Below are 19,321 nucleotides of genomic sequence, written 5' to 3'. Positions count from 1 at the left end.
TCTTCTAGTTTTCTAGACAAGATTGACATCGTCAAGCAAAATGAATATACACCATCTGACCAGGTAAGTAAAATGGCTTTTAAGAAAAATAAATTTACATTTTCCAAGAGTACCTGCTTTTTCATTGCAGGTTTCATCTTTTGTCACTGTGCTGCTTGATTCATTTATTTGTATATTATATCTTCATGTCATTATAACAAATATGTCACTTACTGAAAATACAAAACTGCTGCTAAAGACCTATAGAAATGTCTCTGTGTGTGCACACACTACTTCTCAATGCCTGTTTTCTTCCTTTGTTCTCATTCATATTACTCACACAAAATACTAAGGATGGAGCAAAACAAGCTAAAATTTAAGCACAACAATATGGAAGTACTTTTGGTGAGTGGACCATCTGATTTGGGTCACTACAGTCCTTCAGTTACTTCCAGGCTAGACTACTGTATCGTGAACTATGTGAAGCTCCTCTTGCAAAGTTTATGAAAGTTGCAGTTCAGTTTAAAATGCTGCAGGAGGGTACTGATTGGAACAAAGTGATCTGACTATATGATACTCAATTTGGTTGATCAAATAGTTGACAGTCTCATTCTGGGTTCAATTCAAAGTGCTGGTTTTAACTTTTAAAGCCATAAGCATCTTGGAACCAGGATATCTTAAGCAGTGCCGCCTTCCATCAGTGCTCCATTCATCAGTTGAAACTCTGCTTCATATTCAGAAGCCCTCTGAGGCTGGTGCGTGTCAGGAAAGCGTAGAACTTTCCTTTCTGGTGCACTCACTGGAATGTTTCCTGGTTGAGATTCACCAAATGCTGACCTTGCATAATTTTAGACATTTGGTCAAAAAACTTGGTTGTTTAGGAAGATCTTAAATTGAAAAACTTACCTCTTTATCATATCAGAGTTGTTTTCCTTTGGCTGTGCCTTCGTTTTGGTTTTATGGCCTTATTGAGCTGTTGGTTTTATTGTTTTGGGGTTTTTTATTACGCTAATATCTTCTGAATGTAGATAAATGTATTTTATGTGATTTAGTTTTATAGTCTGTTTCTTCTTACTATTGTAAAACAGTTTGCATTTCTTTTTGGAGGACTGGGAAAATTAGGGATATGTGTTTTTAAAATAAATATGATCCACACACCACTTTCATTTATGCCTGGCCTAAACATTCGCAGATAGTGCTGCTCTCTTCCTTCTCCCACTAGCAGCACACAGTCCCATGCATTCAGTATCATGTTCTTTTCCAGATAAGCATGTTCATTTGGGCAGAGAGAAATCTCCTTAACTGGCCTTTTTTATTATTTAAGGACCTTCTTAGATGCAGAGTTCTAACATCAGGAATATTTGAAACCAAGTTTCAGGTGGACAAAGTAAACTTCCAGTAAGTATTGCTAAAAGTGGAGGACTTGAGGCTAAACTAAACATAGAACCAATTTGTACAGCTGTATTTCTCATAATTACAAGGAAGATAAATTGGGAGAGAAAGTAGTTTGGATTCTGTCATATAAATTGGAATTAGGATTTTTGTGAATTCTGCCCTTTTTGCACATAGGGATGCATCATTGAGGGATTTATCCATACATGAAGTGGCTACTTTGGTGGGCATTTCTGGTCACAGAACTTTCATTTCCAGTGGGACAACTGGTGTAGCCAAAGGAAAAATAATTTGTCTATAAAGGGCATTAATAAAGGGCACAGGCATCCTCTGAGCCCTAAAATGCAGAAGGACTCCTTTAAATTCAATTGAGTATGGTGTTGAAGGGTGGTATGTCATTTTGTAGCTTGTATCCAGTGTATTTTTTAATGATTTTGTTTAAAAAACTCTTAGAGAATAAAATTAAAATGAAGAGGGCCAGAGGGCCTCCAGATACCCTAAATCAGGGGTCTCAAACTCAACTTACCTGGGGGTGCTGGAAGTAGAGTCTGGGTGAGGCTGGGCCGCATCAAGTATTCCACCCCCACGGTGGTGGTGGGCTGCTCATCCCGCCTCTGGCCCGGGCGCCACCGGCGCTTTGAAGGCCGCAGGGCCCCTTCCCCGTGCCCCATCCGTCCCGGCCATTGGCCCGCGGGCCGCGAGTTTGAGACCCCTGCCCTAAAGGGTACCCATGGGCACCACATTAAAGATCTCCAGTCTAGTGAGCCACTAACTTTTCCTTTTCTTTCTAGTATGTTTGATGTTGGTGGACAAAGAGATGAGCGCCGAAAATGGATCCAGTGTTTCAATGGTAAGAGTGAAAATGAATTTCCTTTATGTTACTATAAAGGTTATATCTATCTGTCTGGGAGAACGTAACATACAACCGGCATCTGGGAACTTGGAACCAGTGAGACCTGGCTCCCCATACATTGCTGTAATCCTCCTTTTTTCCTGATACATTGTTCCTTGTACTCTTCAGTACACTTGTAAGTTTTCCTTGTTGTGCTTCCTTATTATATGTTTAGTAGGCTCTTTCTATATTTTGGAGACAGACTTAGATTGTGGTGGATTTGTAGTAATTCTGCCGCAGATACATGCTGACTCTGCTAATTGGACATTGTTAACAGTAGGATGTGTGAAAATCTAAAAACAAGAGAAGAATCCCATTGCCATGGGATGTACGAAGTAGGTAGATCATTGTTTTCTCCTGGTTGAAAAATCATAATAGCTGGATATATCCAGTTAATGTTTTTTATATTGAAAACAGGAACAAGAAGAGTTGTGACAGTGACAGATGAGAAAAGTTCTGAAACCTTTGTCCCAGCAATCATTGCTAGCACTGCGATTAATACCTGCTTGCCCTGCTCCTGGCATGAGTGCTATAAAAGTAGTAAAAGATAGAATGGAGCATATGCGGGGGGGGGGGGCATACAGAGGAACAGACAGATAGAGAGACCAACTATTAGTGGTATTTTCTGGAACACTAGCAACGTGTACATGATTCTAGTAACAGTTCTTGATTCTCTTTGATGAAAATTAGGAAAGGTTTTATGCACACCTTGAGGTACATGTGGTACAAGTCAGCAGCTGAGTTTGTATCAGCATGTTAAGGAGGTGCTACAAAACCATTTCTTTTCTGGGGTTCCGCCATTCTTTCAGCTGTTCAAAGTCTTGCACGTCTTTAATAACTGAAGGGCTGTGATTTCCACAGACTTTTTTTTCTACCTTTACCAATATATAAATGGCTGCTGTGCCATGTTTTCTTCCCTTCTGCTCCTTCCTCTTCTGGTTGCTTCAGTCATACTCTTCATCTCTCCTGTTAATTGATGTCAAAAGCATAGGAGCTTGGGAAGGATTATGAGGGTCTGGAGAAGCACAACCACATAGACTCATAGAATGCTCCATCCTATGAGTCTGTGTCTTTCAAGAAAGAGACAGTGTCATATGTAAGGTATGGTATGAAATGGAAGGAAAACAAGTCCTTCCTTTGCAGTATACATCCCTTTTTCATCATCTCTCCCCACCACCCACCATGTCTCCTCATTTGTTTTTCCACTGTCCTGTCCAAGAAATATTTCTTTGATTTGAAGGTTTCATGTATTTTTTTGTTATCACTGTTTGCTTACAAAAAAGAGACATTTGTCCTAAAAGGTATTTCTGCTTTTAATATTCTTTCCACCACAGGCTCATTTTGACTACCTTATTTTTTCTTCCTTTCCTCAACATCTTTCATGTCCTGCAGCTCTGTCCACATATATTCCTCTGACTCTTGTCTCTTTGCATCCTTGTGTAACATTTTACCACTTACATTCTGCTTTCCTTCATACATACAGAAGATTTTACCCTTTTTGTACTCTCTCTTCATTTTCCCCCATGTCTCATAATTCTTCCTTCTTTGGAGAGCAGAAGGTAGCAATACCAGAGAGAACATTCTTGAAGATTTTATGGGGTTTTTGATTTTTATTTTGTGTTTATGTTTTAGATGTAACTGCTATCATCTTTGTGGTGGCCAGCAGTAGCTACAACATGGTTATAAGAGAAGACAATCAGACCAACCGACTTCAAGAAGCATTAAATCTTTTCAAGAGTATCTGGAATAACAGGTCCATCCCTTTCATTTTGACCAATCACATCCTTAATAATAATTAATTGCATTGATTTATGACAGTATATATGTGATACAGATTAGTCAAACAGCAGTAATGTAAAAGAGAAAATAATATATATCAGGTTAGCAAAGTAAAGATTAACTAATGAGAAGTATTTGAGGCAAGCAGGAAGATTTATTAGACTATATATGAATGTTATCTCTAGGGTCTGCTGCTTCATGTCCCTTCATGCAATTTTTGCCACATTTTTAACAATATATTGTCTTCTGTTGTAGGTGGCTACGGACCATTTCAGTAATTCTTTTCCTCAACAAGCAGGATTTGCTAGCAGAGAAAGTTTTGGCAGGGAAATCTAAAATTGAAGACTACTTTCCAGAATTTGCTCGCTACACAACACCAGAAGATGGTAAGAGAGTTGACATTCAGCATATCCTCAGTTTTTGTGTGTGCGACTGGGGCTAGTGAGATTGTTTTACAGCTCGATGCAGTATGTAGCAATTTGGTCATTTCATCTTCTATTTTAATATAAGATTGTGCAGAATTTCTCACTTTCTTTTTCATGATTATTAAATGTTTTTTATTTCTTTATTGCAACTCCCTTTGATCTCCAATCAGAACAAGTGCAGTTCAAGTCAGGTGAATGCTTTATCAGGTTAAAATAGTTGTTGTTGTGTGCCGTCAAGTTGTCTCTGACTAATGGCGACCCTATGAATGAAAACCCTTCAAAAAGTCCTGTCCATGATCTTCCAAACTGACAGCTGTGGCTTCCTTTATGGATTCAGTCCGGGTTAAAATAGTGCCAACATTACTTAATACTGAATTAGTAGGATTGTGTATTTTTCACAGGTAGCAATACGGGGCTCCAACTTGCATCAGCCCAGCTAGCATGACCAATAGCCAGGATGATGGCAGCTGTAATCATCCTGAAGGCAACCAATTGCTTACCCCTAGGATAGGGCACAGATTATAAGGGCTTGGATCCAAAACTGTCCTTGCGCTAGCAGGAAGTCTCTTCTAGGCACAGAAGGACCATTTTGAACTTTGCAAAAGAGTATATCATAAGAAAAGTAACTCCAATTCCAAACTCCAAACTTGTCCTTCTGTACAAGTCCTTGTACAAGCTTTTTTCAAGAACTTGATATGTCCCACTAGAGATTATGTTACAGTTTAAATCATCCTTATTCACCATGTTTCTCATATACCACAAGCCCTAGTACAGTCTGTTTCTGCATTCTGCAACATCTTCTGATACTGCTTATGTGTATTTATGAAACAGCTCTAAGAAATTCTCTTCTTTTGCTTCTGTATATATAAGCCAAGGTATCAAACTGAATTCCTATTTTAAGATAATCTTGTGTTGTTGTTTTAATTGAGCAGCAACACCGGAACCTGGTGAGGATCCTAGAGTTACAAGGGCCAAGTATTTTATTAGAGATGAATTTCTTGTAAGTATGCTTTCTTGAGTTCTAACTGCACCTTGCTTTTGAGCCTTTATAATGAATTCGTCCCAGCTTTAAGAGTTAACATGTTCATTTGAGAAAAGATGCAGTAGCGACCTGGACTCAAATCAGACTGCACATGCAACCCAAGAATTGCTTGAAACAGTTGTATTGTTATCAGACAGTTGCAGTCCTTATATGAGGCCCCAGAATTCTCTGTGGCATTGCATGAAGTATTTGTGCCTCTCTCTTGAATTGTGTTCTTACGAAAGTCTTTGCTTGTCCTTTTAATATTTTTTGTGACTGTAAATCCTGTTTAATTAGACAGAGTTCACAGGCACTGAATCACCATCCTAAGACTTCTGCTACTTATTATCTTTTTTATAAAAATCATTGATACTGGCACAGAAAATTATGTGGCTTTGGAAAGGCATGCATTCACATGGTAGGTATGTCATGACAGGAGCCGCCTGGAGCCGGGGGTCAGAATAGATGGCCCCGGAGGTCCCTTCTGACTTGCTCTGTTTCTACCTGTATCGCTATTCTACTAACAAAGTACAATGGCAGTCATTACATGTTTCCTAACCAATATATCAGTCTCTGTCAGTGATGGGAGCAGCGGTGGCGTTCCTCTTAAAAAAAAAAAAAAAAAAAGACGCAAAGCAACTTACAATGGAATAAAGCATACCAGATATAAAAACAAAAGCTAAAAACAAAACCAACTATAGTAAAGCAAGTAAAGTATCAGTTCAGACGATAATCAGAAACAGTTCATGCATGAAGACATACCATATAGCTCCAAATGCCTGGGAGCAGAGGAATATCTTTACCAGGCATCAAAAGATGACAATGTTGGCACCACGCAGGGCTAATTTGTGGATAAGTTTGCCAGCCAGTTGTTCTAAAGCTGTGTTGTTTTGATCTGTATTTGGCCTTAGAAATCGAAATCTTTGAATTTAGAAGATAATGTATTAGAGAAAATAGGCGACAAGAGAGCCAGCGCTTACGCTCCATCTCCATATCTTGTTATGTTTTTGACATACGCTCTGTATCTATTTTTCCTCCAGAGAATCAGCACAGCAAGTGGAGATGGAAGGCACTACTGCTACCCTCACTTCACATGTGCAGTTGATACAGAAAACATTCGGAGGGTTTTCAATGACTGTCGGGACATTATTCAACGGATGCACCTTCGCCAATATGAGTTGTTGTGATGGAGAGCACTTTTACTCTGTTTGGGACTCCTTATTCCTTATTAAAAAGAAAAAAAAAACCTGGCCCACATAGGGTGGAAGAGAACTATTGCAATCTCCCTCTGATTTGCATCCCTCAACCTTTTTCTCCTTGCTGGACAAACAGCAGCACTTCTAAGCTTGCTTGCTTCACCCCCTTGGAACAGTTTGAGATGGCCCATGAAATGTAAAAGGCCATTTCTGCAAGCAGGGGGAGGGCTTCTCTTAACACTGTCATTAACAACAACAAAAAATTAATAATGCCCTGAAGGTGGAGCACCTGAGAGGATTTGGGATTAAAGTTAAATATTAAAAAGCAAACAAAACAAAATGGGAGAGAGAACTTTAGGTAATTAGCACTGCTGTGGGCATAAACATATATCCCATGATTTCAACTTTATATCCATTCACTGCATCAGACTAAAGAAGGTGCCAAGTCACAGACCAAGTTGAAAGGACAGGCGATTGAGTCTGGTTTTCTGCCTCAGAATGTGACATTGAGTGGAAATACTGACAATTCTACAACAAACCTAGACAGTACAAACCAACTGCTACCTTGGCGGTTTTAAGGTGACCGGGAACGTTGCAAAATGAACTGCATTATGGCCTGTGATTGCAGAAAGAGTTAACCACACACTGTTTTCAGTTTGTCCACTGATGATCCTGTCTGCTATTAAACAAAATCATTATCTGGGCTGTAGTCCTCACAATCTTCCTTTCTTTTTCTCTTTCTCTCCTCCTCTTCTCCCCCCCCCCCCATGCCTCTTTCTTCCCAGTTTTCATTTTACTGCTGGATTATTATTCTTGTACAGACTGTAAAATGTATTATTTTGTACAACTTTATTGAAAAAAATAACTTGTAGAAGATCTTTGTGCCTTGATTATGGCTGTACCTGTGCAATGAGCTAAGATGTAAGTATGTTTGATTGCGCTGTACAGCTTTGTCGACCCTATCCGCAGCATTCGCTCAAGGTAGGGAAAATTTATCTGTAGTTTAGGGTTTTTTCTGGTTTATAAAAGAAGGAGGAAAAATACTGTTTAGTATATTAAAAAGTACAAATCGTGCAAACTTAACCACTTTAAAAGTGAGGCCTACAACAAGTGACCAGATGTTGCAGCATCATGCTTTTTAATTTTTAGCTTTAACTCATTTAAATCTCTATCCAAATGCAAAACATGGCTTGTTTCTACATAAACCAAATTTTGCTACAAATTATAAATGTTAGTCTTTGTCATTCATAGTTTTTTGGGGTTTTCTTTTTTTCTTTTTTCTTTTTGGTGCAAAAAGACAAAAACAACAACAAAAAAAGCAAATGTACAAGCATTGCACAGGCCTTATGGCCTTCTTTATGCCAGGTCAGATATACCTTTCCATCTTACACTATTTCTGTATGGGCATAAGACTCCCATAATGACAAGATGTACCTTGCCCCTCAATTTGGCCACTGAATTTCAGTTTCAAGTGACATTATAGTTCTCTTTTAATAAAGAGAATATAATATAAAATGTGTTTTATATTAAGTATATAAGTAGTTTAAAGTGAAAATGTGTGGATTTTTTCTTAAACTTGAATAATTTATGCAAATTATATGCTTAGAACAACATGTGGTACAGTTAAAAAAGGAAAGAGCAAAAATCACCGTAGCAATAAGACAGCATGTAATTTTAGTAACTACTACACTGCTTTATATTTTATACAGGTGTTTTATGTCTTTGTGAACATATTACTTTTTCATGTGTCTAAAGCTACATGTACAAATTTGTACAGTCTACAGTTACAGCTACAACAACACATCTAGAACAGTGTTAGCCTATATTACTCAAGCCACCCCTTTGCCCCATCCGAAAGAATGGGGGACGGGGAATTGGGTCTTAATACAGTGATTATTTTATTACTTGCCATTTACATGTTAGCTTCTTTCCACCAGTCATCATCTTGAGCCTCTGTCTTAGGAAGAGGCCCTGTTTTAGAGGTTATGCTGTGTCCAAGAATGTCCACAGGTGCCAGAGATATTTTTCCCTGTTAAGAGCTACATGCATTGAGGAGTGTGACAAGGACAGCTAATTTGGAGATTAAGGCTCTGATGAGAAAATTAATTTCCCTGTCTACTTCAACACATTTAGACTCATGAAGGAAGTGGTGGTTCTCCACCCATCCCTGCTAGAATGGAAAGAATGGTTCTGCCTTTTGTAAACGCGCAACTTGACTCTGTGGCTGCATGTAGTGGTGACAGAACAGCTGGCGTTGGTGAGATTCTCTCTGTGTGCCTCCTGCTCTGTTGCTCAAGCTCAGTGAGAGCCCAAACCACATCTGATTTTTAAAGCCAGCTTGCCTCATCAGGTGTGGGAGCAGCAGTCACGTCACCAACAGAAGCAGCCCTGGCTAGGTATGCCCTAGTTCTCTCATGCTACCATAAATAGCTCCTTTGGATTGCAGCCTATGTCTGCACTTAAATGTGTTCTAAAAGGTCCATTTTACAGTGTTGTAAGAGTAACTGCCTTGTAAGCATTTGGAATCAGTGGCAAACCTGACCCAAAATGCACCTTTGCCCCATAGAAGACCTAACTAATGCTTATTATTGGGATTTCAGAGATAGAGGCACAAAACACACAGTATAATACATGAGCCTTAATTTTGTTTTCATTTTTTAACAAAAAACAATCTCTCAAGTTTAGTGCCAAACCTGTTTTAATCTCTCTTAAGGCCTTGGAGGGGAGTGTAGGAGATGACACATGAACCAAATTAAGAATCAGAAATTTAACTATATACAAGGAATGTAGTATTATACAAGAGAAGCAAAGCTTCATCTCCAAGCAAGAGTCCCTTCCTTGAGGAAGAGAATGAAGCATATATAATGAAGTAGGCCTGTGCACGTGTGTGGGCACATGTGCATGCACCCATATACCATTAATATACACTTCTGTAAAGCTTTATATGAATAGAAATGTTTGAGATGTTCTTAAAGGTGTGCAGGAAAATGCAGTGTTTGAAACCAGCTTGGGCTGCACATGTATATATAGAGAGAGAGGGTGTGTGTGTGTGTGTGTGCACGCGCGCGTGAGAGCAAGAGCGTCCTAGTATTGCCTCTGTTAGTCTGTCTCTAAGTTCGTGCAATTTGGTGGCCTGGTAAACACAAGTCTTATTTTTAACAACTTTTCCCTTTATTTTGTTTTTATTTTTTAATACAAAAACCCATAAAGCTTCAATACTTGCTATTTAATTCTGTGTTTTCTTCTGTCTCTAATTTAGTTGCCTTAATTTTGCAATTATTTAAACCATTCCAGTATAAGACTCATCTTTTCCTTGGACTTGCATTTCTATATATTTATTTGGAGTTCCTGTTCAAAAAAAAAGGACATGATTGAGGAGAAACTTGCATCCATCACCTCTTTCAGGAACTTCTTACTTTAATAACTGGCTGGCTATTCTTACCTACAACATACTAATCACAGTGTTGATATGTACAATGTCCACAAATAAAACCGTTACCAGTTCTACCAATAAAACTCAGTTCTAGGGCCACATTTATATTTATCAGTATTGATCAGGATCTGTCACTACTTCCATTGTGATGACAAGATGAAGCCTGTATTTCCTCAAGCAGAAAATTAGGCATTCTGCGATTATATTTGGTTGCCCTTCTTACCAAGTATTTTTAGGGAAGATATGTCAAACTCTTTTGTTGGGTGTGTTTAGGTATTATTTTTTAAATACTGGTTGAAGTAATGTTTTTGCAAGTGTGTAATCCAAAATTATTTGAATTTCAAATTCCTCTTCCATGCTGGTCTCTTGCAATCTAGTCTGACTACTTGAGGTATTTTGTACAAATAATAAATTGCAGTGTGATTGTTTCAAAACCAACCTCCATATGGAAGTGACATTTTAAGCCAAAACTATGTTTAATAAAATGGGTTTTAGGACAATGGCTTTAAGCAACCCTACATATAAACTGTGGTGTGGGTTATTCACAGAACAACCCCACGCACAGTGCACCCAACAGAAGATTGGGCACACTGGGGTTTATTCTTTCCCCTTGCTTTTCCTCTGGTTTCCCAGATTGTATCCCAGTGTCCTTCACAACAGAAGCCATCTTGTCTCCCCTGCCCAACTCTGATCACTGCATTTTCATTTGCCATTTTTCCCCTTTTGAAGTTGGGAAGCTGTGTATTTTTCAGACCCCAAATATTGCACAATAGTGCTCAAGAGACACAAAAAACACATTTGCAGAATTGGGAGAAAAGGTTGATGAACCACTGAATTATTCCAGTGAGTTATTCCAAAGAAAAGGCTGATGAATTAATGTGTTATTCCACATTGTTGCTAGGGCATTGGTGGAGGGGCTGTCACTGGTAACAGCAAGGGTGGCATCCCGGAGGGTGGTGGGGTGCTCACCCCAAGCAGCTCTCTTGCTGACCCCGGCAAGCTTTAGTGAAATTTCTCTCCTGGGTTGGAATAGCATGACAATCCATTGTGGATCAAAGAACCCCTAGAATGAGAGAGAGACTATCAGAGTGACTTGTTGCTGAAAAGTCATCCTGTACGAGGCATTCTGGATTCAGGTATCGGGGAAAACCTTTGTGGCTACATAGTCATGATCAGTTGCCAAGTTGTGTAAACCCAGTCAAGAGTATTCTAAGGAAAAGATACTGCTGCTTCATTTTTTAAATCTACCTTATGCTAACAGGAATATATTTTAATTTGAAGCATCCTTAAAATCGTTTGGACCATAAGGACTACCAGGGCTAATGGCTACAGTCAGGTGATGTCTCTTCCATACTCCCTAAGTTTGTTCTAAGTTTGAGGGGATCATGGGAAAGAAAGATCAAAATATATGAAGGGCCAAAATTTTCCCACTCGAGATAGACAGTAAAAGCAGTCTGCTTCCTCGAAATCTGCAGGAGTAGAATGAGAGACACATTTAAAGAATGTATAAGCTCTTGGAAGGTGCAGCTTTTAGCAGAAAAGAGGTTATGTGGCAATTGGGAAAAATACCACAGGCTTGATTGCCCATTCTAATTAGAGTGTTCTGGTTTCCTTGCTGCCTCAAAGATGCATTGTTGCATGATCAGGTTGCAACATACAAACACTTGCCTCACATTTGCTGAAGAATTCAGACCATTGTGTTAAAAGCTTTTTGGTAAAATGCTTCCTTGACTCTGATGCCTAAAGAACACCAGTACTGATGTCTCAAAATTATGTAGAGAAGGAGAAGGAAGCTGCAAGTAAGAGTATAATCAGTGAAAATGTCCTTTCACTGCAAGGCAATGTATCTGTGAAGATCTGTCAGAACCCTAGTCTTTTTGGCAAGAAGCTCCTTCATCTTCTCAAGTCAAGATTGCTTAGTTCATGTGAATCTACCACAAGATAGAGCAGGAAGGAGTTTGTGGACCCAGAACAGATTGTATTTTGGCAGTTTCCCTTTTATGAATTAACGCTCCAAACCTTTGCAACCAGACTGATATGACTTGAACTTTCACCAGCAGTTCAAGCTGCTGCACCTACCTCCACCTCATACAGATCAATGCACATTCAACAAATGCAGCATAATTCTGGCCCTATTTAGGTAAACGGGAATTCAGCCATGGGCTTGGAAGAACAGAATTGTATACTTAGGTGGCAATCAGAAGAACAATGATTAGGCAGTCCTGTTAGGATAAATGCAAATAAATTTATAATAGGACTTGAGGATGTAATCCAAAGATAGCCATGTCTGTTAACTCAGGGTCTGCTGGTCCCTTTTGAATCTTTGCTTTTGAACTCTCAGCTGTAAACATTTGTATTGTTCTGACTGCCAGGAATTCTGGGTTGTGGGCACGAACATCCATGACATGCATCCATGGTGCAACAAACTCAAAAGTGTACAACAAGCATGACCATTATCAGGCTATAATTGTCATTTAAATATTTGTATCCAGTGAGTTACAAAATAGATAAAAATCTGAAACAGGCCATTAGTGAATTATCAAAGTAATTATGTTTATCCTCATCATGCAACCAAGAACAGCAGAAAGATCCAGAGTAAATCTAAAACGTTTTTTAAAATGAAATAAAATAGTGTTGCGATTTTTCTTAAATAAACTTGCCCTACCCTCCAATTCCTTCTTATAATGTTCACCATGTGACAATCGGAGAAAGAAATGAAGCAATCAAACAAGGTCCCTGGGGGAAAGTGTGCTAAGGCCTGGGAACACCAACAGAAAGAGTTTTGCCCAGTATGCACACCTGCATCTCCTCCAATGACAGGAACATGGGCCAAAGCCTCAGCCATGAGCAGTTGTGATGGTTGCTATTGGAGGAGGCTGCTCTTGAGATATGCGAGTACTGAGCCATTCAGAGCAGCCTGGCGCTCTCCGAATATTTTGGGCTGAAACATCCACAGTTCTGACTGGGAATTGTGCCAACTGCAACCCAAGAGTTGTATCTTCTAGACAGTAGGACTGCATGAATACCTTGCAGGTTGTTCCTGCAAATTCTAATTCAGCAGAGCTGCTTAGCGACCTCGAATTGTCTGAAATTTAAAGGAGCCAGATCCATGGTGCTGCACTGTATCTCCAAAATCATCAGTGCTGCTGACATCAGAGCACTTCAGTTCAGTTTAGTATTCATTATTTCTATTGCAGACAGACAGTGAGCATAAAAGCCAATTTCTCCTGTGGAGTCCCACAAGGTTCTGTATGAGGACCAATGCTTTTCAAACCAGTCATAGATTATCTGGGATTAGGACTAAGTAGTGAGAGAAGCAGCCAAGTTTGCTGATGACACTAAACCTTTTAGGATGGATTTTGAGGTGCTCCAAGGGGAACCCTCCAAGCTGAGAGAACGGGCATCAAAATTGATTACATGCAGTTTATGTGTGTGCATCTTGAGCCAAAGCATCCCAACTTCAGATAGGATCGGCAGTAGCAGTGACTCAGCAAGACAAAGCTCTCATATGACTAAAACAAGGATATATTTGATTTTATTTGCATCTGAAGTGTGCTTGGTTTCTTTTCCCATCTGTGCTTTGCAAATTGAATGGAAGGGATTAGCTTAAGAAAAAGATTATTGGATTGAACAATGGGAAGTTTTCATAACGTTCTGAAAGTAAACCTGTTGTGTTTATCTACATAACACAGCTGAGTTTTTGCTGTTATTAACAAGTGTGACCCAAACATTTAATTATAATAGGGGGAGCCTTTTAATTTCTTCTCCCCCTTCCACGAGTTTATGTAGTTGTGGAGGTTTTCAAAATTTATTTGTTTATTTTTATATTGTTCAATAGGTGAGGCTGTCTGGGCATCAACAAAAGTAGAGAAAAATGTAAAACTCACACACAAAGACACATACAAGATAAAATCAACTTCATGAAACCACCACAACAATTGCAATTCAATCATCATGGAAGCATTGCAGCAGAGTGGAATATTTATTTATTTATAACATTTCTATGCCGTCCTTTGCATAGCCTCAGGACGGCTCACAACAAATATTAATGTTTAAAATGTAAAGTGTTTAAATGTTGGGAGAATAAAGAGGTCTTCACCTGATGCTGAAAAGAATATAAAGTAGGTGCTTGGATGCACCTCCTTGGAGAGCTCATTCCACAACCAGGATGCCACAACCAAAAAGTCCCTTCTTCTGGTAGCCACCCACTTGACTTCCTTTGGAAAGGCTCCTGGAAAAGGGTCCCAGAGATGACCTCAGCACCTGAGTAGGTACACATGGGATGAGGTGAACCTTCAGCTTACCTTGCTGCAAGCCATTTAGCACTTTGAAAGTACTGGCATTTTGAAGCAGGCCTGGACTTCAACTGACAGCCAGTGCAACTGGAAGAGGACTGGTGTATACTGGAAAGCCATCAGGGATTCCCTGCTCCCCCAGTCAACTGGACAACATCCCACCCAGAACTTCCCTGGTCCCTCAATCCTGGACCAGTTGCTGGATTCAGCACATGGCACACCCAAGCATGGGAAACAGTTTATTAAGAGGATATTATTTATCTATTTAAAATTTCTTATATACCATCTGATTATTAGAAAATCTCAAGACAGTTGACATAAAAAGCCAAAAGTATATATATTAAAACCATATCACAACCGCAAAATAGTTAAAAATTCCTCAGTGCCCACACTTGCTACAACTAATTAAAATACATTATTTAGAAACTGAGAATAAAAAGGTTTTAGCCTGGTGCCAAAACTAATAAAGTGTAGGTGCCAGGCGCACCTCTCCGGGAAGTGATTTCCATAATCGTGATGCTATTGCAGAGAAGGCTCCCTGCTCATACCGTCCTCCTCGCTTCTCTCAAGGAGGGCTCTCAGAGGAGGATCTTCATGGATGATCTTAGGGTTCAGGCAGGCTCATATGGGGAGACATTCCCTTAGATAACCAGGCCCTAAACCATTTAGGATTTTATATGTTATTGTGAATACTTTGAATTGGGTCCGGACATCAACTAGTAGCTAGTGCAGCTTATACAGGACAGGAGCGACAGCAAAGGTACACTGTGCTTCCATCATATCGCACCACTGGGTGCAGTGGCTTCGGCTGATGGGAACTGTAGTCCCACATTTGGGAATTCATTGTTGACAGCCTTTGAGCTCATGACATGCTATTGCAACTTGCTTCTTGCTCTTTTTCTGGAAAAAAATTCTTGGGAATAAAATGGAGTTTCCCCCATTTTTTTCCAAGTTTTTATTACTCTGTGTACAGAAGCCCTGAAATCCAATGGGATCAAAGGAAGTATATTCAGGTTTTTAATAAACAAATAAATATCACCAAATTCCAAGAAGGCTGTAATAATAACCACACCACAATCATTAGACTGCTGTCATAATATGGTTTTATGTGCAGGCAATGTTGCACATGGTACTAACTCAAGAAGGTTTAACACAGATAAACAACAATTAAACATGTTTTTGTACATTTTTATTTTTTAATAACAGTAAAATTTGAGGAGAGAAAAGAAAAAATAAGAATACACATATGTTACCAAAAAACAAAAATCCAACAAGGTTTCTTGAACGAATGTTGCCTAGGATATCAAATATTTAAGGAAAATTGCTCTAAACCAACAATTACTATCCTTTCTACACAATCACATGTTTTGGACTTATAAAATTTCATTGAGGATTCTTCTAAACTCATACAGTTTTCTCAAAGCTTCCTTTTCTGTTATTATCACCATTAAAAGAGGCTGCACATAATACAATTTCCACTTATCATTTTCTTTGACCGGTCGTCTTTCTACATAGTTTCACCATTGCTACATAATCAACTGAACCAATTATATAGTCTAATCGATTCAGGGTACTTAATTTGGGGCATATAAGGAAGTAATCTTATTTTATTTAAACAATTTATATGCCGTCCCATCGCATGAGCCTCGGGGCGGCTTACAATCATAAAATCCCGCCAACAGTGCTTCTTGCACTGTTGTCTTCCGTGCAACATATTTAACATATTTAAAGCTCTGCCCATGCTCGGGAGTGCTTTTGTACTGCTTTGTCACATGTGCAGGGAAACTTAATTAACTATAAATGCACTGATCGACCTTCCCCAAACTGGTTCCCACCAGGCGTTCGAGAACACCTTCCAGCACGTCGCTGCCAGGCACAGACAGCTGGCGGGGGCTGGGAGCTGTATTCCAACCCAAACAGCTCGAACTGCACCCAACTTCCGGTTTCCCGTCTGAGTCCACCCACACCACCCGCCAGCGAGGTCACTTCACCTCTATAGTGATCTATCAACACAGGCGGTTTGATCGTCAACGGTTCGCTTTCATACCGGAACTCCCTTTGATCTGGGCCCAAAGCATTGGCTTCTCTCATCCTCCCGCCATTACCCAGAGGCCTCTGCAGGGCCGTTTCGTCACCGCAGAGATATTCTTTGAGAGAACCCTTTCTCCGTCTTGTAGGCTACTTCTGATCCGCAATGGGAAACCATCTTCAAGTATCTCCCGAGGTAGAAGTGGGAGTGGTGCCCGTTGAAATGCAGCGAAATACAATATTTTAACACTCCTTCTTCCCCCGCACCACAAAAAAAAATCACAAAGGGTAACAGCGAAAAGTGTAGCTCCAGTTCTTTCTGCTGTGGGTTTTATTGCAAGTGAAATGTGTTTTTCAACACTTTTATTTTTTTAAAAATAGCCCATCTAATATAATTAGTCCATTGTCCCTATACTGAAAGAAACTGGCTGTGAGAGAGCAGCATACAAGCAGCCCCGCACTCGGGATATTGCAGCTTCAGATTCAGGCTGAGACTGAGAATTTTAAACCAACCCTGCAATGTAGTCAACTTATTATGTACCAGAAAAGTGGATCTGGAAGTCACAATGGGTTGAGGACAATGGTGTTAGCAGATATAAGATAAGCCTGAGAAAATGAAGCTTTTGCAGCAGCGCAGACCTTTAGCTGCAGAAAGGAACCAGCAGTCTCACATTTATATCACTACTTTACCACTCCCATGAATGATGGAAGGCCTATTGTTAGTTGCTCCAAATGCCCCGGATGGAGCCTGATAATGGGTGAAAATTATTTGAGATGCCCACCCAACCTTTATGATTTTATCTTTGCATATTGCTTGTTTGTTTGTTTATTTATTTATAGCATTTTAATGCTGCCCCCTTCGCAAAAAGCCTCGGGGCGGCTTACAAAGCAACTAAACAAATGTAGAATGGACCATAAAAATCCAGATACATCTTGGCAAAACCATAAAAACAATAAATAAAAACAGCAATTAACACTTAAAATATCGTTTAAATAAAAAAGTCTTGGCCTGGTGCCGAAAAACAAATGATGGCGCCAGGCGGACCTCTCTGGGGAGCGCGTTCCATAAGTGGGGCGCCACTGCAGAGAAGGTCCTCCTCTGGGTACTCACCCTCCTAATATCTTTCACGGAGGGCTCCCGGAGATGGGCCTCTGCCACCGATCTCAGGGGGCGGGAAGGCATTGTTCTTTATAGGTTTGTATTTTATATGTAGGCCATGGTGCTTTATTTTATGGCTTTCACTCATTGGATTCCTCATGCTACTAATATAAGCAAAGAAAGATGTACCAGAGAAAGATGTACCATTGCTGGGCTTGCAAGTGCCAGCCTGAGACTTGGAGAGAAAAAGCGAGAAAATTCGAACAACCCTGCAGTGTTGTGCACTGTTGTTAGACTCCTCACACTGTTGGTTGTGGGGTGAGGAAAGCAGAATAGCGCACAACAGACCAACCCATGGCAAGTTGCAGTTGTAGCTAACGTGGAAAGTCAGAAGCCAGCTTTTCCCCTGGAGCCAAACCCACCCCACTTCCCCATCACTCCCCCATACAAAAAATGCTTTAGTTGCAGCAAAAGCCAAATCTACAGAGCTGTCCCATCAAAACCTTCTGCCAGCCAAAGCTCATGCTGGGTTGCACGCAAAAGCTTCCTGTCACTGGTGGACTGAGTTGTGCTTTGACCAAAAGAGTGTTTAGGCAGAAATAAGGCCTACATCTCCCAAGCATTGTTGGGCACTGCTCTCATACCATTAGGTGCAATTTGTAGCTCAGGTTAGACAATAAATCCCAAGATTTAAGGAAAAACTCCAGGCATGCTTTGAGAAGAAAAAGCCCTACAATTTCCAGCAGGTCTCCAGACAGGAAATGCTTGGAGGCACAGCACTTGGCACCTGCTAAACGTGCTTAGGAGTGTGCCCTAAAATATTAAGAAATAAATAAAATGTTCGCTCACATTGTAAGGAGTAGGGAAGCTTGCTGCCACCTCCTGGGGTTTATTTAATGGGGTGGTGCCATGGGGTGGATGATACCATGTGTCCAATCTTGGATTTTTCCATTGAGGCCCATGAGCAGCTTTTACTCAGCCCACAGCAGTAATACCAACAGTTTTACTAGCAGAAATGGGCTTTACTGAAATGGGGAAATGTTTTGGGATCTCTTTAATGTGTCGGTGTCACACATTTATATGTTTCTGTAGGTTCTACATAGTTTAAGAACGTTAGATCAAAAGAGCCCTCCTGAATTATCTAGTCCACATTCTCCTCACACGGTGGCCAGCCAGCGCCCCACAGGATCCCACAAACTGGGCATGGGCACAACTGCACCCTTTCACCCAGCAATGGGTGCACACACATACTTAAGCTTAGAGGTACCCGTCGCACTGAATTCAAAAGCAAAACCCCGCGACCTCTTCCTTCTAATCTAAGTCCAAGATGGTTACCACGAATTAGAGAACACTCTGCACATGATCAGATGCACTTTTGCGCCACTCTGCTCAATCTGAAGAGCACTGGATGGCGCTTCTACGGGTCCCCTACGCTTTAACGCAGGCGACGGCCCGCTCTCCCGGCGGCCGACCAGCCTTCCGTGCGGGGCACGGCGCGGGGGACTCTGCCGCCAGGCGCGACGCGCGTTTTCCTCCCGTCGCGGCCTCCCTCGTTTCTATCTCATCGAGTCTTGTGAACCGCCCCGGGAGCGTCGGCTCTCGGGCGGCGCAAACAAGGCGAGCCGAGCCGAGCCGGCCGGAGCGCCTGGCCGCGCCTTCGCGGGCTCAACCCTGGCAAGCGGCCAGGGAGCTTCGGCGAGGAGCGTTGCGGCGGGGAGAGAAATGGCCGGAAGGACATCCCGGGGGGCGCCCCTCTGCACTCTTCGTAGCTCTACCGCGGCA

At 40.7% G+C, this 19,321-nt stretch overlaps 1 protein-coding gene across 3 annotated transcripts in view; it reads left to right on the top strand.

Moving 5' to 3' along the window:
• GNAS (GNAS complex locus) overlaps positions 1-9,914 on the top strand; it is a 126,984-nt gene extending 117,070 nt beyond the window's left edge. The window contains exons 6-13 of one of the 3 annotated variants that reach the window (XM_044455394.1): positions 9-63; positions 1,304-1,377; positions 2,163-2,221; positions 3,896-4,016; positions 4,298-4,428; positions 4,638-4,658; positions 5,400-5,467; positions 6,529-9,914. In XM_044455394.1, the coding sequence (XP_044311329.1) occupies positions 9-63; positions 1,304-1,377; positions 2,163-2,221; positions 3,896-4,016; positions 4,298-4,428; positions 4,638-4,658; positions 5,400-5,467; positions 6,529-6,675 (676 nt within the window). In that variant the 3' untranslated portion in view covers positions 6,676-9,914. Of the gene's footprint in view, positions 1-8; positions 64-1,303; positions 1,378-2,162; positions 2,222-3,895; positions 4,017-4,297; positions 4,429-4,637; positions 4,659-5,396; positions 5,468-6,528 lie in introns of all 3 variants that reach the window. The other 2 variants (XM_044455395.1, XM_044455396.1) reach the window with 2 other exon arrangements.
• The last annotated feature ends 9,407 nt before the right edge of the window (positions 9,915-19,321 follow it).

This window comes from Varanus komodoensis, unplaced genomic scaffold, assembly GCF_004798865.1.
Source record: "Varanus komodoensis strain SLA01 unplaced genomic scaffold, ASM479886v1 scaffold8, whole genome shotgun sequence".
Taxonomy (NCBI): Eukaryota; Metazoa; Chordata; class Lepidosauria; order Squamata; family Varanidae; genus Varanus; species Varanus komodoensis.
This window is presented reverse-complemented; position numbering and strand designations above follow the sequence as displayed.